Source organism: Solea solea, chromosome 14 (genome assembly GCF_958295425.1).
Source record: "Solea solea chromosome 14, fSolSol10.1, whole genome shotgun sequence".
NCBI classification, from domain to species: Eukaryota; Metazoa; Chordata; class Actinopteri; order Pleuronectiformes; family Soleidae; genus Solea; species Solea solea.
In genome coordinates, this window is record NC_081147.1 from 16,577,775 (window position 1) to 16,603,652 (window position 25,878).

The window sequence follows — 25,878 nt, forward strand, 5'->3', positions numbered from 1 at the left end:
CAAACAAGTATTGTTTTAAAGTAGTATTTTGTATTTATTTTTTTAATATGAATTCAGTTCTTTTTGTTCAACGATGCTCTCAGATGTTCTTGTGTAATCTTCAGGCTGTAACTCTTGAATGGAAAGCCCACACTTGCATCATCTCCATCCTTCCCCGTCCACTCGTCCATCCCCCAACATCTGCAGCAGTGAGTTTGCGGCATGCAGCTCCCTTTGTTTTGCTTTGTGAATGTCTCCCATTGGCTATTTATAGACGTGTATGTTATTGTGTAAGAGACCACGTAAAAGGCACAGAGTACACCAGAGGAAAAACAAGCTGGCGAGCAGAAGTGAGTCAGTTTAAGTGGAACGAGTTTTAGGTTTAATAGAGTTTTGTTTATAATAATGTCAATCTTTTTTTTGTGTTTACGTAACAGCAGCTATCTCACAGACTGAGGGTTTTTTTTCAGCTGTAATAAATGGTTTTGAAGTTTCTGTCAAATTTAAATTCAGGATTTAAACTAATAACACTTACTATAACATTGATTCATTTTATCAACAGAAGTAAATTTGCAATAAAATCCTCCCATTTATTATTCAACAAGGAAACAATATTTAAAAACGTCTGACACTGGCTCTATTTTATCTACAAAAACAGCTACAAAAACCCCTTTGTTAACTAAGAAGAAACTCGTACATTGGCTTGAAACAAACGGCACAGACAAAAATGTCTTAAATGATTTCAGAATCGTTTTATTTGAAATGTCAGTGTCCAAGAGAAAATAAAACAGCAATATAAATATTAGCATAAAAATAAGAGAATAACACAGGGATATAGCGTGGGGGCTAAGCATTTGATAAGAAAGATAATACAGCAGGATAGAGCAGTATTAATTCAGCAGTGGACGGACTTACACATATATAATATTTATAATCATTTGTTCATATGGACAGAAAGAGAATGAGAGGCATTCTTTCACAAATGCACAAGATAAAATCACCGCAAAAGAACAGTAAAGAGGTTACAGAAGGATAGAAACATTTCCATATTTTTTTTTGTTTGTTTTGTTTTGTTTCTTTACAGGGTGATAAAAGATAGTAGAGAGAAAATGAACACAAAAATATGCGCAACACATATCACAAGTTAACTAGTCTACTTTGTTTACTTATCTAAAGTTATTTTTTTTATTCATTTATTTACACTGAAGAGAGTTAGTTGGCTTTCATGGTGCTTAGTTACTACATTGCAACACAAACTGTTGAAGAACATCTCAGATCTTTTATTCATGATTGTTGTTTTTTTTGTTGTTTTTTTTTTTCTTTTGAAACTGCGGTTTTCTTATTTTTTCTTGTAAAACAAAATGCAACACATTCCAGTAGTAAGCCACACCTTGTGGAGAGGGACTCTTATTTTGAAAATGTTGGACGCAGTCCCTACTATACAAACAACTGGCTCATGCCATTGACAGGACTTGCGTGTTTATGTACAGTGGGGAAGAGCCTCACAGGACCAGAGAGTAGAGGGGAGAGGTGGGGGGTAGAGAGGCTGAGGTTTCCCATTGCCTTCAGTGGAGAAGGATGTTTCTAACGGCTCTGGAGTGGTATATCCTCCCAACAGGGGACGGCTGTGCCTGGATGTGCCTGTTGACCTCTACCTGGGTCAGTGCATTAGAGAAAGTTTAGGGGGGTGGGCGGGTCAACAGAAGTTCATCTGTACATTCAGTGGACAGAGCCATGGTTGTTCCTCACCCTCCTGACTGATGCTGTGGTGCCACCTCAGTATCTGTACCTTCCACCCCAACCCCCTCTCCCCCCCCTCACACTCCCACCGACTGAGCCTGCAAGCTGCCTTTTCTCATGCAGTTGTATGTGGCGAGGGTCCTGACAGACAGATGGACAGCAATGTAAAGACTTAATTTCTCATACAAACAATTTATCTGCTATTGAATCATGATTCCCCCCACAAAAAAAAACCAAAAACCCCGAAAACAAAATGCTTGTTAATGTGTCACATCAATATGTTTCTTCAGCACTTCAGGATAGTGAAGGGGAAATACTCTGCTCAAGTGTCGAGACACTCCTAAGCACTTAAGTTTACCACATCTACATGTTTCCCTACAGAAGAAAGTGATACACTACTCCCTACATCATCTCATCTTCAGAATACAAACAGTGCATTTCTTTGTTTGGCTCTCAACGGGACATGAGCTAGGTATGAAGGAGGGGGATGCAAAGGGTGCAGGACATGTCTCCGCCCATCTGGAGGTGATGTACAAGACGCTGGTGTCTGCTGCTGCACTGCCTGCATGGACAGCACGGGCCGTGACTCCATTAGACCATGTCATGCCACTCCACCCTCTGCCAGCCCTTCCTCGGGGTGCATGCTCAGGGATTAAAATCTTATTTGTTAAACTTATGATAACAAAAGGAATTTTCTTTTTGTGTCAAGTAAATGCTACATGTGCATTATGTTGACCTGCGATTGAAGGGAGGATAGTAGACTCCAGATGTCCTCCTCTTTGCTTTTGCAATGCATAGTTTTGTAACTCTAGACTAGTATATGTGGTTTGAACCTTAACGAGCATGCAGAAGAGTGTGTAATACCTGTCAAACAACAGCCTTATATCCACAGGAGTTACGCTTTAGGAGCCTGCAAGGCTGATTCTGTGTAGGAATCAAATGAATGGCAACTAGCGTACTTTACAGCGGACTTTCCACGTCAGGGAAAGAACAATGAATCCAACATGAAAAACATCGACATTTTATCTTGTAATACGTCACTGCGTGTGAGCCTTGTCATCCCAGCAAGGTTTGTTACTTACACTAAATCTCTTTGACCAATTTCATTTGACTTCGCCAAAAGGAAAAAAAAGGAAAAAAAAAAAGAAAACGAAAATCACAATAACCCCCCATAACCTGCCAAAAATATCTACCAACACAGATCACATGAGCAATACTAGACGTTTAGCACAGCACGGGTTATCAACACCATCAACAGCCTTCAACACATTCAGATTCTTTAAGACTCTCCGTCCAAGAACCATCAACATGATCCATGCGGCCAAATGCGTGGCTAGCACGAGTGACCGCAGAGTCAGATACCTAATGGAGGGATATGGGGGGTTGAACTTCTCATCTGGTCAGGCCGGGTTCATCATTCCACCACCTCTCTCCTTCCAGATCTACTTTTTCTCCTTCTTGGTAGACTTCTTCTTGGAGGCAGGGGTCTGAGCGGCCTTGGGGGGCTCAGGCTGGGCTGAGGTCTGGGGCGGGGGCAGTGCCTGCTGGGCGGCCTGCTGGGCAGTGGCCTGCTGCTGCTGCTGCTGGGGGTTGGAGGTGAGCGTGGCTGTGCTGCCGGGGATGTAGACGTTCTGGCGGTAATCGGGCACGTGCTGCAGTGTGAACTGGGGGCTGTAGCGGGTGCTAAGGCCCATAGTTCCAGGCCCCAGTGTAGCTGTAGCCTCACTCACTTCTGGGGAGAAGAGAGGTTGAGTGGGGGGAAGACGGGGTAAAGGAGGAGGAGGAGGAGGAGGAGAGAGGGATGAAACTTGTTAGAAAATATGATGTGTTTTGGGTAAAATCACATTTAAATGCACAGTATGTCCTTTCTGCCGCTCTCAATCAAAAACAATAATGAAAGGGTTTGATGACATGGGAATATTTGTCTTGTTTGGTTGCCTTAAGCGTTTGCACTCTTAGGGAAGAGCTTCTGAGGCAGAACATGTAGCAAACAGTAATAAGTAGTCGTGATCCATAAGTGACAAATACACCCAATACAACTGAAAGAACAAAAGGCAACACACTGGCTAACTGTTTCCATTTGCCCCCGAAAGTAACAGCAGAAATGAATAAAGCGAAACTGGGGAAACTGAAATAAAAACAACTCTACCTTGAATAGAAATAGGGATTTAAAAAAGATTCTGACTGACGTAAGTACACTACTCCACAAAATGTATAACATTAGTCTTGTGTTTTTTTTTATTTTAATGCAGAAATGTTACATACTGTATCTTTAAATACGAATGGACTATATGCACAAACGACTGTTGTGTGGCCTAAAATGAAAAAGACATTTAAATTTCAGTGACGTGAGCACTGCTGCATCAGCCTCTGCTAAATTCTATCATTTTTTCACTAAATTCTCTTGGTAACTTCAACATTTCTGCATCTTTGGCTTGAAGAGCTTACCATAAATGTACAGGCTGGCTTAGTGAAGACCACAAAGTGACCATGCATACAGTCAATTAAAGACGTGAGCATTACAATTCATTTTTAATTCAAATATGCTCTGGTGTAAGCAGAAAAAAGCACAAGTGTACTATAGGAGACAACACATAGTGTTTCATTAAGGAATGATTAAACTGTTTGTTCTTAATAGTCCTGTGTTTCTGGTTTTCTGTCACGAATGCCCTGAGTCTGTGTGTGAATGACGTAGCTCCTGCGCTCTTAATTCTCCCACAGCCTCTGCATTGCAGAGCCAGAGACACAAACGCCCCCTCCCCCACCCTATAGTTCCTCTCAGCCTATATGAACACACACACACACACACATACATGTACAGTGGTATCTCCTATGACTTTACGTTTCAAATCCTCTCTCTGTTCTGATTCTCGTGCATAATCCTCATCAGCACAGTGACATTAAATATAGAGGTTAATTGACCTTCAGTATTTTATCACAAGCACAGTTTGTTTCCCATTTTTTTCCTGATGGTTCTGTTTGTTCCGTCTAACTATTTAACTCTTATCTGTTCATTCCAACGGAACATTTCCAGAAAACAACTGTCAAAATAACAGTGACTTTACTAATTGTCGCGTTTGCTCCTCCACCGTTTCATGTCGTGTTTGCCTGTCACTGTACTCAGTGCCTGCTTCCATGTGTATTTTTCCATGTGCTCGCTGAGGCCACAGTAATAGCCCAGAGATGAGTCACTGTGGTTTTATGTGAAAGTGTGTGTGTTGGTGAGGCAGTCACTGCAGGGGCAGACTGCAGAGCAGGCTTAAACCTCCTGCTTATGTTAAAACACTCCACATGTGATCAGTGTGTTCCTGGAGAAACACAGAACTCTCTGCCATGTTATTGAATGCAACACATCGACTGTGTACTGTTTGACTGGAGACGTGCGGGTGGCTACATTCACCTGCGTCATGGCACACAGCCTCTGTGGTCTGTATTTATATAGTGCATCTATGTGCAGCTCTCTTTTTTTCTATCACACACTTCTCATAGCCATTCACACACTGCTGGGAATCAAACCCTTGACCTTCTGGTTGAAATATGACTTGCTGCACCACTGAACCCCCTAGTCTGACTGATAGAGGTGGAGTTATGAGGACAAGGTGATGTGGTATAGGACTCACCGTTAGCAGCAGCCATCAGGGCCTGGAGCTGCTCAGCTTCAGTTGGGGGCTGAGGCCAGGGTCCAGTTCCCATGGCAACTTCAGGTCCTCCAGTTGCCCTGTGGCAAAAATGAGGGGAAAAAAAGATGTAAATAACTTGTGGTTTGACCTGAACAGTTTGTGTGTTTGTGTGTCTACGTCATTTGTTTGACAGTTGGTGGTTCAGGACGTAAAGGCAAAGCAGCTGACAGTGAAGTACACAGCCTGAGGAGAACGCGGCGAGGATAACAAGGAGGATGTATAGCTCAAAAAACAGGGTGTGTCGCAAACACACACACAGACACACACACACACACACACTTTTAAGCACACTCTTGGTCAGGTGTGTGCGCACAGTAGTGAGCCTGTTCATTTACCCACACGCGATGTGCAGCATTCACTCTCTCTCCGATATCACCACGAGCTCTGTGCCGTCGAGTAAATGTGATTAAATATTTAATTATTGTCCCCCCTTTGAAAGAAAATGTTATGTGCACAGTCACACACGCAGCGCCCGGCGAGCGCTGAACATTTCCATCTGTGTAAACTTCACCTTCAAAGGCGTCTTTGCTTCAAGTCTGTCATTTGCATGTGCGTGCAACAAAGGAGAAGGAAGACCCACGATCTCGTATGCTCCATGACTTATTTCCATTCCCACAGCAACACAAACTCCACACCTGACAACTAGATCACAGTGATTTCATTTAATCACGAAGAGCCAAAAAGCACACAACCTGTATTTTTACATGGTCGCTTTAGTTGGCAATGAAACTGCACAGTTATCATAATAGTAGCAGCACCAACAATGGACCAAACGTGAACTACTCTCAATTTTTTTCTGTAATATCATTAGTTATTTGACTATTTTGGGCAAAAACAAACTCTCCAATGGCATTTTGTGCAGGATTATTTACATATGTAAAAGCTCTGGGTGACGTGCACAGCTCAGAGAACACTGTCTACACTTAAGGCTATAGTTGTAAAGGAGAACAACACTACAGATAAATGCGCACATTGTGGAGAGAAAAGCTTCCCGTTCTGTTTCAACCAATGTGAACCAACCTAACCTGGACAAATTGGTCTATGTGGGGGAATTAAGGGAAAGTAAAGGACACAATATAATGAAAAAGTGAAAAGGGAATTCTGGGCTCGACTTAAAAGCAGGTTGCCAAGTCTGGCTGCCAGAGCTCTGAAGTGGTTTTCACTTAAGTGCCAGAGAAAGACTAAGCGAGACAAACATGCCCATCCTGTGCCAGACAGCCAATGAGAAACAGGCTGGGTGAAAAGCATGGCCCGTAAACCCTGGGCAGCCATTTTGTGCCTCTTCACTACAATTAAGATAAAAGATAAAATGCATCATTTGTGCCAAATTAGCATCGCTGTGCTTATCATATCCTGTGGCTGTGTTACGAGTTTCCTGTGGTCGGGATTATCACTTCCTGTGGGTAAAATGTGAACTGTGCTCCAGAGGGATGACCTCGGTTGACTAGACGTTGATATCAGTTTTCCTCTGTGCACTTTGAGATATGTGTTGTTGTTTGTCAGAGAAACTTTAAACTTGCAGATTCAATCAGTCACACGATGAGTGCTGACTACTTGTTGACCTCAATAGCTGAAAAGAACTTTAACAGAAATCAATCATCAGACTTCTGTGTCGTTGTCTGTTTGTTGCTCAGTTGTTAAATCACATGAAAAAAAAAAGCCACATGTGGTGATGTTAAGCTACAACCGTCAGACACACATCAAAGGCAGAGCTATATGGTAGAAGCCACTTCCCCGCAAGGAGAAAAACAGGAGCTTTTTCAGACTTGAACGACTGAATGTATAACACACATAACATGGCATAGCAATATCTACAGAAAAAAAACACTGCACGCAAAATCAAAAAGTGTCACAGTCCTTTCTATGCCACAGCAGGCATTGTGGCCTATATGCACATTGATCAACACAACCCCCAACAAACCTTTAGGGAGACTAACAGAAGCTATGGGTTAGGTACATCTACACACAGCACAGCACGCAACTGCAGTGCACTACCTGAAGGGTTTGAGCCGCTGTCTGCCCTTTTCAGCTGATCAGCTCCTTGTTTCGGTGAATTCGTACAATTGAGCACTGATCAGCTGAAAAGGACAGAAAGGGACCGTACAATGTCCAAGACCAAATTAGTACCTTTTCCCACTCTTCGGCGTCCATCGTATGTGTGTACCGTATGGCATGTGGGGACTAAAAACACAACAAGTTATACAGTCTGAAAGAACCATATTGTTTTTTTTGGGGGGAATGGTGTCATGGAAAATAAAGAGCTAACATGTTGTGCTCTACATCTCTGTGGAAAATATGTTGAGTCTGTAACATCCATTTAAAAATACCAGAGATGTCATTGCCTCAGTTGTCTTCTAAAGCTGCAGTGGCTCCGGCTTGTGTGTCTAACATTTTCCTGACTTGGTTCAGCAAGAATGTTTCAGGGGAAAAAACCTCAAGTCTTATGAAGCTGTGAAAAACTCTTTGGTGCAGGTTTTCAGTTGTATCCCCCAAGATGGCAACGGGACGCACTCACTAAAACCCAGAACTGAAACAGAGACACAGTTTATCTGTTGTCGTCGACAGGGTAAAATCACTGATGTCGAAATGTTTGAATTCAGTCAGTGAAGCCTCTCTGAAAACAGAGAACGAAGGGAGAGCGAGAAGGATAAAAAAAAAAAATAAAAGAAACACCATCCCATCCCCCCACTGGCTCTGGTCACAGTCCCTCATCAGTAGTACTGAGTGATGGCGCACAGGCTCAGAGAGCGCAGAGAGGAGAGGAACAGGAGGGGGAGGGGGGAGTGCAAGCTGCGGCAGCCATTTTACAGAGCAGGCTGGAAACAGGCAGAGGTGCTCTTTCAGGGGGTGTAAAGACAGCACGTCTTGGAGCACAGTTACACTGTGAAAATGCAACAATAATTAATATCAATATGAGTTTGGATGTGAATTTCAATGGTTGGGGATCTCTGTGTAATATTGCATGACCTTGATGTAGTGATATACAAATGAAACTGAGCAGAACTCATTTGTCATCAGTTCTTTAAAATCAGCAGCCTGCGGACAAGGAGCTCCTGTGGCTACTGCAGCACTTATGACCTTCTCCCCGCCCCCCCCTTTTTTTTAAAATCATCATCCGTCTTTGCTCTCTGTCTTTTATGATAAGCATGTGCGTCAAAACAACACGTCTACGGTGTCGGCGTACTCACCCGCTAGGTCCAGGTCTCTGTCCCTGTGTGAAGCGCCAGTCGTTGTTGGGGGGCTTTTGCTGTGAAGACAAACAGAAGACGCAACATGAAACACGACTTTCATTGGAACAATAGCCGGACAATTTAGTTCAAAAGCGGTTGTTGTTTTGTGGCTGAAACCTGTCGGTGTGTGTGTGTGTGTGTGTGTCTCCGAGTGTGTGTCAGAGTGTGATGTGGATTTTTGTTCTGTGAGGCTCAATAAAAGGCTACAGATGGTAACGAATATTTGAGTACTCAGGCAGCCATGTTGTTCCAAGAGCTGCATGGGCTGTGGGGCATAAAATGCTGCAGAAGAGCAAACACAAACACACAGACACACAAACTCAGCTTATGAAACAGAAGGGGAAAAACTAGGAAGGGAAAAAAAAAGCAAGGTTTACCAAATAGAGAAGAAGACCACATACACACATAAGGGTAAATATAAAGCAAAGGTCACTGTATGACCAAACACAAATAAATGAAAGCAGATCATAGGTGAAATAAATACACACGTTTAACTACAGCACTATTTTTAATAGAATCAGAAGGTGGGTGGCTTTTTTTCAAATGCATTTATTTACCACTCGTCTCTAGACTCTACGCTCTATAAATGTCTTCAAGGCCATTTCACTCTTCGTCCATCTCTACCTCACTGGCCATGTCACCATGTCTAGTCCATGTTTCTAGCTCTTTCCCTCTCTCTCTCTCTCTCAGGCTCTCTTGTAGTGCAGTGATGCGGTAAATAGACCCTTGGCTCGGCTCCAGGTTCTGCCACCTAATCGACACAAAAACTCCCTGGAGTGAGAGGCCAGCAGGATGATGTGCTGCATTATTAAAAGAGTTGTTGCACCAGGAGGAATCGTCACAAGACGTGACGGAACAGGAGAGAAAACAAAGAGAAAAAATACCTTTGCGTACGGAGGAGAACTGCGGGGGACAATTGGTGACTATTACGACACATCTATTATGTCATATTATAACAATGTGGGTAAATAAGCAGCAAAAGCACCAATGAATGGTAAATAATTGAATTCATGAGGCAACAGAGGACTGAAAAAAGAACCCTTGTTCATTGAACTAACTACTAGGCACATTTGATGGTGAGAGAGTGAATGTAGAGAAAGAAAGTGGCCATATATCAGTCTGTGTTTATTATTATTATATGTAATATATGCAACATCATGACATGGATATAGTTAAATGCCTAACCTCCGTCATAGCAGAGTTTGCTGATGTTCAGAGTCTATAAATGGACTCAGAGATGAGTGTGTGTGTGTGTGTGGGCAAGTAGGTCTATGTGTGTTTCAGCAGAGAGAGAAAAAGATTGGCACTGATTGGAGGAAAACATCCACAGAAAGATCCAGCATTCCAGCTGTGTGACTCGACTTTCTACACGCAAACATTCACAGAAACAGGCTTATCTTTTCCATCAAGGTGAAATCCCACTGTGTGTGTGAAGCAACCGACAACAGGCTCTGTGTAAAGGGGCAAACACCTAACTGCACCGTTAGTCCGCGTGTGATATGATGGAGATTGACTGCACATACATATCACAGGCACACAGTAGTGTAGTGGCCATAAGAATGGAATTCCTTCCTGATCAAGTTATGGTTGAGGGATTTTCAGTCCTATTCCTGGGCGATTGTAATATATCTTAAAAAGATGAAGGTTTTTAAAATTCAAGATGTGAGTGAGACATACATAAGTGATAACCACTCTGTGAACCTCAAGACTTTCACACTGGCCTCAAAGCTGTACGCACTTTCTTTACATCATGACATCGAGGTGAACTGCAACCTGGCTCCGCTCCTTAGCTACTGCACCATAAAAGAGTATGTGCCAGTTGGAACACTATGATCTTTAGAGATGTGAACACTGGACTGATCATCTGGACTCATCCAGCACATGAATGTTAACTCTGCTTAAAACATCTGGTTTGCTCGTATCGTCTTTATCATGACACACAAATATTTATCCAGGTGTAGAAAGGGAAAACTATGCAGTATCACCTGGTCCACCTGGTGCTTTCTTTTCTTTTCTTTTTTTTTTGAAAGATTCAGTTTCCTAACACGCACACAAATTGTTAAAATAACCACGGGTGGTGCACCTGGTGCTCTGCTCCTGAAAAAGGGAAGTCACTTTTGTTCTCTCTGATAATCTTAAGCACACATGTACACACCACACACCATATAACCTTCCACACGTAGAGGCAGACACATTCAACACCCACTTCTTTACTGCCAGAGAGAGTCTTCTTTACGCAAATATTATCTTTAGTCAAGTGGAAATCAGGATATTTAACCTTTAACCTTAAAAATGCTGGATAAAAACATTCAATGTCTCGTGGCTTATTTCTATATCCCTCTTCAAACTCGTAACACGTGTCCATTTTTAAAAAGCTGGACATATTTCTGTACACGTGGCCACTGTCACAAGACGCCAAAATATCTTGTGATCAATGTTCAGAGGACGAGACAATTTGGTAGAAAAAGTTCAGTAGATCAAGGTTGAATCAGGATTACATGGCTTAAAAATACCCATGGCCAGAAGAATATTGTTTTAAATAATCACAGTTGCAGGCCAAATGGGAGCCATTATCTCAAACTCTGTGTTAGCACATGGTAACATCCAGCAAACCAAGACAGCTCAATGCAAATGAATAGAGAATACAAAGAAGGGCAGGAGGAAGGCAGTATATGGCCCAAGGGTCCTGCTAAAATTACACACGACTGACAGGATTCTTGTGCCTGATGCATTTAACACACAATCCCACACATGAGCACATAAACACCCACAGTGATAGCTGCTGCTCTTAAGCCAGTACAGCCTCTGCCGTCTGTTGCTGTGGCACACATGCGTAAAGCCATTCTTCCTTTCCCTTTATCTATCCCTCTAACTCTTTTCCTCTGTTGTCCTCCTTGCACACGTGTCACTAGATCAGGGAGACAGATGGTACTCTGCTGACCTCAGTACAGAGAGAATCTATGTTACACTAACTTGCGAGAATCAAGAGAATGAGATGATGTTGAATGTGTAGGATACACACAACATCTGATCATGACAATCACGACAATTATGACTTTAAACCATTCAAACTCTACAGTAACATGACATGAAATGTGGATGAGAACACCACTGAGTTCCCCTACAATGACTCATCCTGGTGATGTCAGCCATTTTCTTTAAGTGCCTGCTTCCTACACATTAAACCGTGTGGTCATTATTATTAGGAGGGATTTATATCCAACTTCAAAGATGATGGTAGTAAGTAAATAAATAAATAAATGAAATAAAATTAGAACCAGGAACCCCCCACATGTGATGCGGAGTCCTGGAACCAATAACTAAAAGTTCAGAGGACAACAGGAAGTCTGGGGTCGGGCAAATGACCCCATGAATTCCTGTTTTTCAACCATTGCCTTATGCTTTAATTCTCCCCCTGCCCTACTGACAATTTTCTTTCCTTGGCCCTTTTCCTCTTTCAACCCCCCTAAACCCATCTCTCTTCCTCTGTCATCCTGTTTGACTCGGCCTCCCAGCCATTTGACTGAATCAACACTGCAGGACGTGTTTTTATCTGTTGTCTCCTCCTCCCCATCTGCTCAGAGCACTGATGTCTCCCCCACTCTCCTTCCTTTCCTATATTACTAGCTATCTTTTTTCCAGCTTTCTTGCATGTTTCTTCTCTTTGAAGGCCAGCTCCTCCTCTACTAGTCCTCATTTACCTGCATCAGGTCAGATTAATTATTATTTTTCCGAATCTAGAGAGAAAATGAAACACTTCTGCTGCGTGACTGAGGCAGTCGAGATAAGTGTACTGTCATGTTCAAAGATAGAAAAAAGCCATATGATGCAATATATTTTTTCGGTACCCTAAATCCCTCAGGCTTTGCATCCATGTGCATTTCCACAGATCTATTGTGAAAAATCTATTGGTCTAATTGCACCTTGATATATTCAACCACTCCCATTCAAGGCCTCACCTCACAGGCTGAGTTCATAAGGTGCTTCCTGCTGAGTGTCATGTTGAGTGTGTTGTTGTGACTCAGCATGGGTGTCTTCATAAATACAAAGTCACTTCGGCTGGATAAGGTAGAGTAGCAGGGCCTGTAAGTGCGTGTGTGTGGGTCCTGGGGGCCCCCCACGACCTCCATATAGCGGATGGGTCCATCAGTGTTGAGCTGCAGGTGCAGGTCCTTGCTGGGCCTCTGATGGTAGCGGCTGGACCTGTGGCGTCCATAGCAGCAGCAGTCAGAGTCTCCCAGCCCTGGGCCGCGGTGCCTCAGGCAGCGTACCATAACTACAACAAAGGTAATAAAGGAAACAGCCGATACACAGGCTAAAGAGATGATAAGGTACAGAGTGATGTCCGACATCCCTGTACGTTGGTTAAAAGGGTTGTGGCGGGGTCTTGCTGGAACATCGTTGACTGCGCCCTTATCATGTACAGTTACTGTAATATTCACAGAACAGGATTTGGGGGGGTCACCATTGTCCTGAATGATGACCACAATGTCATAAACTGAGCCCTCTTCTTCCTCTGCCCACTTGCGGGCTAAGCGGAGCTCCCCACTATGTGCCCCTATACGAAACATTCTAGCATTTGGTCCTGGGGCAATGGAGTAAAACAGCCACGCATTGTGCCCACTGTCTGCATCCACTGCTACAAGTTTATTTATGAGGTGTCCTGTGGCTGCAGAAGAGGGCAAAGTGAGCTGTATTCCTTGGTCTTTTGGGTAGGAGGGGTGAACAACCACTGGTGCATTGTCGTTCACATCCACCACAAACACATGCACAGTGACATTGGCTGTCCTTGGGGGCGCCCCAGCATCCCGGGCCTGCACCTCAATCCGGAACACGTTAAGCTGTTCATGGTCCAGAGAGCGCATGCTGTAGATGTGTCCACTTTCTGGGTTGATGTACACATAAGATGATATGGGAGAGCCTTGGACCATGCTGGGGAGGATGGTGTAGGAGATGCGAGCATTGTCACCGAGGTCTGGGTCAGTGGCTGTGACGACGGCGATGGGGGCACTGGGAGCGTTGTTTTCGGGGATGTCCACAGAGTATGAAGTCTGAGAGAAGGTGGGAGCATTGTCATTTACATCAGAGAGCTTCACCGTAAAGGTGGTTTGTGATGAGAGGCGTGGTGAACCAGCATCAGTGGCCCTGATGACCACCATGTACTCCGGGACAGTCTCACGGTCCAGGTTACCAGCAGTGATGAGGCTGTAATGCATGCCAAACGCTGAAATAAGTTTGAATGGCAAACCTGGTTGGACTGTTAATTTAACCTCCCCATTCACACCAGAGTCCAGGTCTCGTGCACTTATAAGTGCTATCACTGTCTCTGGTGCAGAGTCCTCTCTAATAGGGCTGGTCAGTGACGTCAGTGTCACCTCTGGTGCGTTGTCATTCACGTCGATGATGTCCACTATGACGTTGCAGGAGCCCTCCATAGCAGGAGAGCCACCATCTCTGGCCTGCACTGTGATGTGATATGCAGCAGCTTTCTCATAATCCACATCACCTTTCACACGGATCTCCCCACTTTTAGAATCCACACTGAAAAGTCTGAGAACACGGTCCGGTGTATATTTACTAAAGAGGAAAGATATTTCTCCATTGCTACCCGAATCAACATCAGTCGCGTTCAGTTTAGTTACTAAAGTGCCATGTGCGACATTTTCTAATAAACTAACTTTGTTTACTGGTTCTTCAAAGACGGGCGCATTGTCATTTACATCCAGAATTTTAATGAGCAGAAGTGTTGAGCCAGATTTCTCTGGTTTACCCCCATCTACAGCAGTGAGCAACAGGCGAAACGTGGCCTGCGTCTCCCTGTCCAAAGCTTTATCCACCACGAGCTCTGGAAACTTGGTGCCGTCGCTTTTACTTTCCACATTCAAAGTAAAAAAGTCATTTGCTGCGAGGTGGTACGTGCGTAAGGAGTTGGTGCCCACGTCTGGGTCGTGCGCGCTGTCCAAACGGAACCTTGTGCCCGGCGCAGCAGCCTCTGATATCTCCAGAGAAATGTTGCTTGTTGAAAACTGCGGTGCGTTGTCATTCACATCCAGAATGTCCACCACCAAGCGATGGATCCTCAAAGGATTCTCCAGGAGTATTTCAAGGTGTAGTGAACACGTTGGGCTCAGTTCGCACATTGTCTCTCTATCAATGCTTTGTTTTATAACTAAATCGCCTGTCGCCTGCTTTACCTCAAAGTACTGAGTTGTGGATTCGGAGACAACCCGCAACCTCCTCTCATCGATCCGCTGAGTCGTAAGACCCAAATCTTTAGCGATATTTCCAACGACAGATCCCGGACTTAGTTCTTCCGATACGGAATAACTGAGCTGCGCGGACGCGCTGGAGAGCCAGGCGAGATAAAGGCACATCCTCCACAGCCTCCCTCCTCTGGAGCGCTTTCTCGGCCCGGAGTCCATTGTGCTGCGCTCCGAGGATCGGGGAATGGGAAAGTTTCTAACTCTTTCTCTCACCGTAACGTGTCCATAGTCGTTTCAAAACGAGGCGACCCGACTCGACGGAAAACATTTCCGTTTTAAAAACAGGTCGATTGGAAGTTTTGATGTGATCATGACGGCGAACTTAAAAAAGAAAACGGGATAAAAGTCAAAGTATTTCCCGTCTCCACTAGAACTCTCCGCTGCTCTGTCTCCTCCGCCTCACTCCCCTCATGGGCGGGGAGAGGACAGGGAGGCCTCCGCTCTCATTGGAAGACAGAGCTGGACCAGCGCTGTCACACTGCTCACACACTCTGTCTCTACACCCACACTCACACTCACAGGATTCACTAAAAACTTTCCAGGACTGCATTTTCACTGGATATCGGCTTTTATTTAAAGTTTAAATGTTTGAGAGACCACTGAAAAAAGACTTGACGTGACTGTGCACATCAAATGTCCATTATGTAAGAAAAAGAGAGGTAAAAGGGAACTTCTTGTGATACATGCTCCCAGTGAGAACTCCTCCTGTCAAAGGGATGAATCATACAGCTCTCTTTACAGCGATGCCAGTGGTATCCGCAGGGGGGCATAGTTTCTAAAGTGTTTTTCCATGGTTTTAACAAAGACCAAGTCCACATCAGAGAAAAGTTACCATCGAGTTTCCAAGTGAGCTCGTTCTACAACATATATGTGATATATGAAACCTCTACGCAGATTGAAGTTGGATTATTGCTGCAGAAATAAAATAAAAGTAGCCTATGACTTTGCAAATTGCAATGAAGTGGAAGAAGTTGGATAGAACAAGATACTTGAACTATGACATAAAAATCTAAGATTTCATTAAAAACATATATTTTGAGAAATTCAATGCATTGATAATATGCATTTGCTGAAATATTAATTATTAATTAATTAAAATGCCACTTTATATTCATTGACGAAAAGTACAATATAAAACCCAGTTTCCATTTAAATCTATTCACTTTTATAATATATAGGCATAATGATGATTAGAAGAAAGACACTAAATTAAGCGATCACAACAACTATTAGGCTGACAAACCAAAACTTTGGTTCTAATTTAGACCACTTTGTTATCGGTACAGCGGACCACTGGACTACACTGCAGACACAACGAGCCAATAGATGTAAAACAAATATGTATGACAATTAGAAACAAAAACAAAAATTGTGTTCAACCTATATTTTCATGTATACAGTTTCACCCACAATATGTCTGCTCACCTGCTGGCTCTCAAAGGTCCAGGTGCTGTCAGGTAAAGACGCATCCAGGACACTGATCACCTCCTTAAAGTCAGTGGTGCTGCTGGGCTTAATCAAAGTGAAATCACTGTACTCTGACATTGGAGACATACAGGACCTGAAGGAGTGACTCTGAGACAACATGTCTCCTCCCAGCACCTCCACGTACTTTATGGGTCCATCAGAATTGAGCTGAATCTGCAGGTTTCTGTTGGGGTTCTTGTAATCATCACAGTCGCCGCGTCTCATGCAGCAACTACCGCTGCTTCTGCTGTTCCTGATGCATTTAACCGCTAAGATGAGAAAAGTCAACAGAGACAGCACGGACACCGAGGCCAGAGAGAGAATCAGATAAAGGGCGATTCTCCCGTTTTTCTTGCTGGGCTCTGCTACCTTCTGTCGCAGGTCTAAGATGGGCTCATGGAGACCGTCCTCCAGCAGGATGGACACCGTGACGGTGGATGATTGAGCCGGTTCACCGTCGTCTCTGATCTCTATAAGCAGCCTCTGAGAGGAGTCGTCCTGTTCGGACACAGCGCGTTTAGTCCTCACCTCCCCTGTGTACAGATTGACAGTGAACAGAGACGCGTCTGTGGCCTCCTTCAGTTTGTAGGAGATCCAGGCGTTATGGCCCGAGTCAGCGTCCACAGCTGTCACCTTGGTAACCAGGTGACCCGCTTTAGCGGGACGTGGCATCCTCTGATGAGAGAGGGAGCCCATGGCAGCGGAGGAGGGGTAAATAACAGCGGGTGCGTTGTCGTTCTGGTCCAGGATAAAAACATGGACAGTAGCGTTGCTGCTGAGAGACGGAGAACCCTGATCCTTTGCCTGAACCTGAATCTGAAACACCTTGAGTTTCTCATAGTCAAACGAGTGCATGCTGTAGATGCTTCCGTTATCTGAGTTAATGTAAACATACGATGAGACAGAAACGTCCTGCACTTTAGAGTCCAGTATAGAGTAAGAGATTTTAGCATTTTCTCCAAAATCCAGGTCAGAGGCTGATACTGAGTACAGTATAGATCCTGGAACTCCATTCTCTTTTAAATATACATTATAGGAGGACTGAGTGAATACAGGAGGGTTGTCATTCACATCAGCGACAGTAACAGGAATAGTTTTCTTACTGGACAGAGGAGGAGAACCTGAATCAGTGGCTGTGATCTCAATATTATAGTGTGAGCAGTTTTCTCTGTTTAAAACACCACTAGTAACCAGTGCGTAATTATTAGAAAAAGTAGGTTTCAGAGCAAAAGGTGAGCCCTTGGTAATTTGTAGGGCGATTTTGCCGTTATCAGCAGAGTCAAGATCACGCGCACTAATCAGAGCAACTACTGTGCCATTTGCTGCGTCTTCACGCACTGGCTTTGGCTGAGACGTGAGGACAATTTCAGGAGGGTTATCGTTGAAATCAGTAACAATAACCTGCACGCGGCAGTGGCCTTCCATTTCAGGACTACCTTTATCTTTTGCAGTAAGATCGATGTCATATGACTTAACTGTTTCATAGTCTAGCTCCCCCTTCAGGCTGATTTCACCTGTTAACGAATTAATATCAAAGATTGACAACACAACATCTGGTGTCCGGGAACCGAATGAGAACTCAATTTCACCATTTGAACCTTCGTCTGCATCTGTTGCTTTAGGCCTTAAAACAACTGCTCCTTTCATACTTCTTTCATCCAGGGTTACTTTATAAATGTTTTTTTCAAACACTGGGAAATTATCATTTATATCCAGCACGGTAATGGTTATCTGTGATGTTCCAGATCTGACTGGATTCCCTCCGTCTAAAGCGGTCAGTAATATATTGTGAACAGCTTTCTTCTCTCGATCTAGAGACTTTTCTAAAACAAGCTCAGGGACGGTCTGACCACCCTCCATCTCTTTGATTTTAAGGGAGAAACACTCATTTTTACTAAGCGTATATGATTTAAGGGAATTGCTACCAACGTCGGTGTCCGTTGCGCTTTCCAAAGGAAAGCGAGTGCCAACTGCGGCTAATTCGGCTATTTTTAATGATAATTCATTTGATAGGAAACTTGGGGAATTATCATTAATATCTTTGATTTCTACCTCAATGCGATGCAACTGTAGCGGGTCCTCAACAACCACTTGCAGAGGTAGAACACAGCTGACGCTTTGTTCACATAAAGCCTCTCTGTCTATCCTGTCATTCACCACCAGCTCGCCCTTCCCCGCATCCACAGTGAAATACTGCTTACCAGCCTCAGACGCGACCTGCAGTTTACGGTCAAAAATCTCTGACAGCCCCAGACCAAGATCTTTGACTAAATTTCCTACAACCGAGCCCCGTTTTAGTTCCTCCGGGATGCTGTAACGAGTCTGTGCGTGTATTGTACTCCACAGGAGGAAGAAATGATGCCACCAAAGCGCCTGCCATCTCCAGTCTCTGTATCCCATTGTCTTTGTCATCCTGATTCAGTAAAATACACAATTTTCAATCCATCGGAACAAAGACCATGAAGTCAAAATCCAACTTCCACGAGTGTGACATAATCCATTTAGAAGATGCCTCCTCATGGCAGAAAATACAATTAAGACTTCATCTTATACTTCGAACGTGCGAAACATGTACGTGTTCTCTCCCCTTTCCGAGCATTCTGGTTTTTGGTGCTGAAGCTGCGTGGAGGAGGGAGTAGATCTCTTTGTACAGTTCTGAATTTTATTGGTGCACAGCATCCATCGCTCTCATCCAATGAGAGGAGAGCTGAGCATCACCATTATTAAAGACACACTCACCATTTGCACTGCCATGAGGGTGAAACACTACGAGGAAAATCCGTAAAACAGAACACGGCATTAAATAATGTGAAACAAATAAATAAATGCAACGAATCAGTGCATGTGTAGCAATCCAATCTGCAGTTATAGTATTCAAAGATAGTTACAGTTTTTTGTTTTATTCACAAATTATAATAACAATCAGCCTCAGTTTGTGAATTAAATAAAAAAAAGTCCAGACACGAAGGTTAAAAAAGCTGAGTGGGATGTTAAAAGTTAACTTCACAGGTTTAGGTGTTGAGAAAACCTTGGCAACAACAATATATTGGCATACCCTCCAACGAATAGGTCAAAGTCGCTGTCCATCACTGTGGTGCTGAAATGCTCAACTGGACAAGCTATACTGAATATCCAAGGAAGGGATTATGATAAGAGCAAGTGTGCTATAAACTCTGTTAAGTTACAAATTGTTGTTGTTTTAATAATATGATTTTAGTTCAAATGTTGGCTTTTTTTCATTTAGATGACAAACCGTTGAATAATTGTATAGAGGAGATTTAATTGTATTTACTTGTTACTGAGATGTCACACCAAAGCTCTAAAGCTGATACTTTTGAGGACTCTAAAGTTTGTAATCAATGTCGTTTGACGAAAAAAAAAAAAAAAAACAATTTGTGCATGATATTTTCTATCACACTTTGCTCACCTGCTGGCTCTCAAAGGTCCAGGTGCTGTCAGGTAAAGACGCATCCAGGACACTGATCACCTCCTTAAAGTCAGTGGTGCTGCTGGGCTTAATCAAAGTGAAATCACTGTACTCTGACATTGGAGACATGCAGGACCTGAAGGAGTGACTCTGAGACAACATGTCTCCTCCCAGCACCTCCACGTACTTTATGGGTCCATCAGAGTTGAGCTGAATCTGCAGGTTTCTGTTGGGGTTCTTGTAATCATCACAGTCGCTCCGTCTCATGCAGCAACAACTACCGCTGCTTCTGCTGTTCCTGATGCATTTAACCGCTAAGATGAGAAAAGTCAACAGAGACAGCACGGACACCGAGGCCAGAGAGAGAATCAGATAAAGGGCGATTCTCCCGTTTTTCTTGCTGGGCTCTGCTACCTTCTGTCGCAGGTCTAAGATGGGCTCATGGAGACCGTCCTCCAGCAGGATGGACACCGTGACAGTGGAGGACTGTGCCGGTTCCCCGTCGTCTCTGATCTCTATAAGCAGCCTCTGAGAGGAGTCGTCCTGCTCGGACACAGCGCGTTTAGTCCTCACCTCCCCTGTGTACAGATTGACAGTGAACAGAGACGCGTCTGTGGCCTCCTTCAGTTTGTAGGAGATCCAGGCGTTATGGCCCGAGTCAGCGTCCACAGCTGTCACCTTGGTAATCAGGTGACCCGCTTTGGCGGGACGTGGCATCCTCTGATGAGAGAGGGAGCCCATGGCAGCGGAGGAGGGGTAAATAACAGCGGGTGCGTTGTCGTTCTGGTCCAGGATAAAAACATGGACAGTAGCGTTGCTGCTGAGAGACGGAGAGCCCTGATCCTTTGCCTGAACCTGAATCTGAAACACCTTGAGTTTCTCATGGTCAAACGAGTGCATGCTGTAGATGCTTCCGTTATCGGAGTTAATGTAAACATACGATGAGACAGAAACGTCCTGCACTTTAGAGTCCAGTATAGAGTAAGAGATTTTAGCATTTTCTCCAAAATCCAGGTCAGAGGCTGATACTGAGTACAGTATAGATCCTGGAGCTCCATTCTCTTTTAAATATACATTATAGGAGGACTGACTGAATACAGGAGGGTTGTCATTCACATCAGTTATTGTGACATTTATTGTTTTCTTACCGGACAGAGGAGGAGATCCTGAATCAGTGGCTGTGATCTCAATGTTATACTGAGAGAAACGCTCTCTGTCTAGAACAGCCTTTGTCACCAGCGCATAGTTATTAGAAAACGACGGCTTCAGAGTCAAGGGACAATCTTTGGGAAGCTGTAATGTCACTTTACCATTATCCCCGGAATCAAGGTCCCGAGCAGTGAGCAGAGCCACTACGGTGCCACTGGGTGCGTTTTCGGGAACATGACTGGGTTTTGAAGTTAGAACAATTTCTGGAGCATTATCATTCACGTCTATCACCTCCACCTGAACACGACAATGGCCTTCCATTTCAGGAACGCCTTTATCTTTTGCAGTAATGTCTATTTCGTGCATTGCAGCGTTTTCATAATCTAACTCTCCTACAAGGAAAATCTCTCCAGTTTCCGAATTAATCTGAAAAAGAGATAACAACGTGTCGGCTGTGTGCTCAGCAAAAGAATATACAATCTCACCATTAATACCCTCATCTGCGTCTGTTGCTTCTACATTTGCGAGCATGAAGCCAGTTTGACTATTTTCAGGTAGACTTATTTTATATAACGACTTTTTAAAAACAGGGACATTGTCATTGTTGTCTAAGACAGTCACTATAATGTTGGATGTTCCAGTTTTGACAGGATTCCCCCCATCGAACGCTGTCAGCAGTAAATGATGGGCATTTTGTTTTTCTCTGTCTAATGGCTTCTCTAACACAAGCTCTGGTACTTTTCTTCCATTAGCCAAGTCTTTAATTTTCAAACTGAAACATTCATCTTTGCTAAGACTGTATGATTTTAGTGAATTTATACCGACGTCGAGGTCTTGTGCGGTCTCCAAAGGATACCGCGCACCCACCGCTGTCAGCTCCGCAATTTTCAAATTTCTTTCTTGGCTGAGAAAACTCGGAGAATTGTCATTAACATCTCGTATTTCCACTTCTATTCGATAAAGATGTAAGGGGTTCTCTATCACTACTTGCAGAGGCAACACACAGCTGGTGCTTTGTCCACATAAAGCCTCTCTGTCTATCCGGTCATTCACCACCAGCTCGCCCTTCCCCGCATCCACAGTGAAATACTGCTTATCAGCCTCAGAGGCGACGCGCAGTTTACGGTCAAAAATCTCAGACAGTGTCAAACCAAGATCTTTGGCCAGGTTTCCTACCACTGAGCCCTGCTTGAGCTCTTCTGGGATGCTGTAACGAGTCTGTGCGTGAATTATACTCCACAAGAGGAAGAAAAGATGCCACCAAAGCGCCTGCCATCTCCAGTCTCTGTATCTTGTTCTCTTTGTCATCCTAGATCCGTTAGAATACTATATGTCCCATCGAGTTGCTGTTCCCACAACGAGCTCACCATTAAATCCACCACCAGAGAGGATGCTTCATGATATAAAAATCCCTGAATAATTTGTTAGATTAAAAGGTGTAAATTCCAGATTCCTTCGAACAAACGCATCTCCGCTCCAGTTCTGACACTGTGGTTTCCACTGTGAGGAGAGTGAAAGGGGGATGGAATAGATCTCTTTGTACAGTGCAGTATGCTATTGGCTCAGAGCAGTCATCTTTGCTATCCAATCACAGAAGGCGAGGTCTGTCTGCACAGCTATTGTAACCACCCTCTCCCTCCCACAACAACCCTCATAGGAGAAATAGTGGGATTTATTTTGACAAAAAATATAATCACAGGTAAAAATGAGGAAAGCAAACACAACAGCACCTTAAACAAACATAATCAAGCTGAATTTTTAAAATGATGGTGAACTAAAACTGTTCGAAATACTCAGTTTCTACCTAATGTTCGATACAAATGTTTTTTTATGGGGGACACAAAAGCAAGGTATATGTGGAAATGTCTGCATATGTGATATTTAAAAATGTACAAACCCTCACTGCTACGTCAATAAATTCAACCGAATGAACTTGTAAAACTAAATTATCTGATTAGAGTGAGATGAGAGTGTTTAAATGCCTGATTTCAAGTCTGGAATAAGGTTATTGAACACATTAAAGTAAATGATACTGACAAAGGATGCAAAAGAAGAAAAAAACATAAAACGATTTTTATTCGATTTACTTGCAGGTGTTTAGTCTCCCTGCTAAAACTACTGCAAAACATAGATATACGTTCTTATATTGGTAAAAAAAAGCAAACAACGTTTTTTGGGTCGAAACCGAAATGCATATTTCACCAGCGAATGGACAATATATAATAGCACGACTACTGTTTTCTGCTCACCTGCTGGCTCTCAAAGGTCCAGGTGCTGTCAGGTAAAGACGCATCCAGGACACTGATCACCTCCTTAAAGTCAGTGGTGCTGCTGGGCTTAATCAAAGTGAAATCACTGTACTCTGACATTGGAGACATACAGGACCTGAAGGAGTGACTCTGAGACAACATGTCTCCTCCCAGCACCTCCACGTACTTTATGGGTCCATCAGAGTTGAGCTGAATCTGCAGGTTTCTGTTGGGGTTCTTGTAATCATCACAGTCGCTCCGTCTCATGCAGCAACTACCGCTGCTTCTGCTGTTCCTGATGCATTTAACCGCTAAGATGAGAAAAGTCAACAGAGACAGCACGGACACCGAGGCCAGAGAGAGAATCAGATAAAGGGCGATTCTCCCGTTTTTCTTGCTGGGCTCTGCTACCTTCTGTCGCAGGTCTAAAATGGGCTCATGGAGACCGTCCTCCAGCAGGATGGACACCGTGACGGTGGAGGACTGGGCCGGTTCCCCGTCGTCTCTGATCTCTATAAGCAGCCTCTGAGAGGAGTCGTCCTGCTCGGACACAGCGCGTTTAGTCCTCACCTCCCCTGTGTATAGATTGACAGTGAACAGAGACGCGTCTGTGGCCTCCTTCAGTTTGTAGGAGATCCAGGCGTTATGGCCCGAGTCAGCGTCCACAGCTGTCACCTTGGTAACCAGGTGACCCGCTTTAGCGGGGCGGGGCATCCTCTGATGAGAGAGGGAGCCCATGGCAGCGGAGGAGGGGTAAATAACAGCGGGTGCGTTGTCGTTCTGGTCCAGGATAAAAACATGGACAGTAGCGTTGCTGCTGAGAGACGGAGAGCCCTGATCCTTTGCCTGAACCTGAATCTGAAACACCTTGAGTTTCTCATAGTCAAACGAGTGCATGCTGTAGATGCTTCCGTTATCGGAGTTAATGTAAACATACGATGAGACAGAAACGTCCTGCACTTTAGAGTCCAGTATAGAGTAAGAGATCTTAGCATTTTCTCCAAAATCCAAGTCAGAGGCTGATACTGAGTACAGTATAGATCCTGGAGCTCCATTCTCTTTTAAATATACATTATAGGAGGACTGACTGAATACAGGAGGGTTGTCATTCACATCAGTAACAGAAACGTTTATAGTTTTCTTCGTGGACAGAGGGGGAGAACCTAGATCAGAGGCTGTAATCTCAATATTGTACTCTGAGATGCTCTCTCGGTCTAAAGCACCGCTGGTAACCAGAGCGTAATTGTCAGAAAAAGATGGTTTCAGGTTGAAAGGGAAATCCTTTGGAAGCTTTAATGACACTTTACCGTTGTCACCAGAATCAAGGTCTCGGGCACTGATTAAAGCTACTACAGTTCCACTTGGCGCATCCTCTGGCAAAGAATTAGGTTGAGAGGTCAGAAATATATTAGGAGCATTATCGTTAATATCTATCACTTCAATGTGGACAGTACAGTGTCCCTCCATTCTTGGAGTTCCTTTGTCTTTTGCGCAAATGTCAACCTCATAGTTAGCGTTTGTTTCGAAGTCTAATTTCCCTTTCAGACGCATTTCTCCGGTTGACGAATCAATATCAAACACAGAGAGAACATTATCTGGCGTGTGAGTTCCGAATGAATACTCTACTTCTCCATTAGAACCATCATCGATGTCTTTTGCTGTCAGTTTTATTATTGATGCGCCTTGTGCACTATTTTCGCTTATCGATATTTTGTAGACATTTTTCTCAAATACAGGGAAATTATCATTGTTATCAAGCACATTTATTGTTATTTGTGAGCTTCCAGATTTCACTGGATTTCCGCCATCTATAGCTGTTAACTGCAGGTGGTGTATAGGTTTTACTTCTCTGTCTAAAGATTTAGACAAGATTAGCTCTGGGACTTTTCTCCCCCCAGACACATCTTTAACTTTTAAACTAAAGAATTCGTTTTTGTTCAGCGTATACGACCTAACCGAATTCACTCCAACATCGAGATCCTGGGCTGTCTTTAAAGGAAAACGTGCCCCTGCTACTGTCGACTCTGCTATTTCTAATATAATATCTTGCGAAGGAAATACTGGAGAATTGTCATTAATATCCTGTATTTCCACCTCGACTCTGTACAACTGTAACGGTTTATCAATAACTACCTGCAGAGTCAACACACAGCTGGCGCTTGGTCCACATAAAGCCTCTCTGTCTATCCTGTCATTCACCACCAGCTCGCCCTTCCCCGCATCCACAGTGAAATACTGCTTATCAGCCTCAGAGGCGACGCGCAGTTTACGGTCAAAAATTTCAGACAGCGTCAAACCAAGATCTTTGGCTAGATTTCCTACCACAGAGCCCTGCTTGAGCTCTTCTGGGATGCTGTAACGAGTCTGTGCGTGAATTATACTCCACAAGAGGAAGAAAAGATGCCACCAAAGCGCCTGCCATCTCCAGTCTTTGTATCCTATTCTCTTTGTCATCCCCGGTCCGTTAGAATTATTTCCCAGTGAGGTGATCGAAAAGACGGTAGCAATCATCCATTGCTACAAAGCATTATTCCAAAACAAAGATCCAATATTGCTCCATTACAAAAAGCAAAATCAAGATTTTCCCCTGTAGTTCCGAAAAGAGCATCACTCCGTCTAATTCAGCTCATAGCAATGAGCTAGTGGTGCTGATGCTGCACGGGGGAGGGAGTAGATCTCTTTGTATAGTTCCCC

General features: G+C 43.8%; 3 protein-coding genes across 52 annotated transcripts in view; all 3 read right to left on the reverse strand.

Annotated features, from left to right (window-relative positions):
* Positions 1-711: 711 nt before the first annotated feature.
* The window catches only part of LOC131472450 (protocadherin gamma-A11-like), a 223,708-nt gene continuing 198,541 nt past the window's right edge, over positions 712-25,878 (reverse strand). For 25 of the 50 annotated variants that reach the window (XM_058649669.1, XM_058649665.1, XM_058649658.1 and 22 more), the window contains exons 2-5: positions 8,588-8,646; positions 7,527-7,580; positions 5,340-5,437; positions 712-3,448 (exon numbers count right to left, since the gene is read on the reverse strand). In XM_058649669.1, coding sequence (XP_058505652.1) covers positions 3,162-3,448; positions 5,340-5,437; positions 7,527-7,580; positions 8,588-8,646 — 498 coding nt within the window. In that variant the 3' untranslated portion in view covers positions 712-3,161. Of the gene's footprint in view, positions 3,449-5,339; positions 5,438-7,526; positions 7,581-8,587; positions 8,647-12,588; positions 15,819-16,317; positions 18,318-25,878 lie in introns of those variants that run through there. The other 25 variants (XM_058649689.1, XM_058649690.1, XM_058649684.1 and 22 more) reach the window with 4 other exon arrangements.
* LOC131472460 (protocadherin gamma-C5-like) lies at positions 19,757-22,488 on the reverse strand. The gene has a single exon (XM_058649698.1). The coding sequence runs from the start codon at positions 22,241-22,243 to the stop codon at positions 19,772-19,774; it is 2,472 nt and encodes an 823-aa protein (XP_058505681.1). The 5' UTR covers positions 22,244-22,488; the 3' UTR covers positions 19,757-19,771.
* Positions 23,152-25,810, reverse strand: LOC131472457 (protocadherin gamma-C5-like). The gene has a single exon (XM_058649695.1). It carries the CDS (start codon positions 25,693-25,695, stop codon positions 23,167-23,169), a length of 2,529 nt encoding a protein of 842 aa, XP_058505678.1. The 5' UTR covers positions 25,696-25,810; the 3' UTR covers positions 23,152-23,166.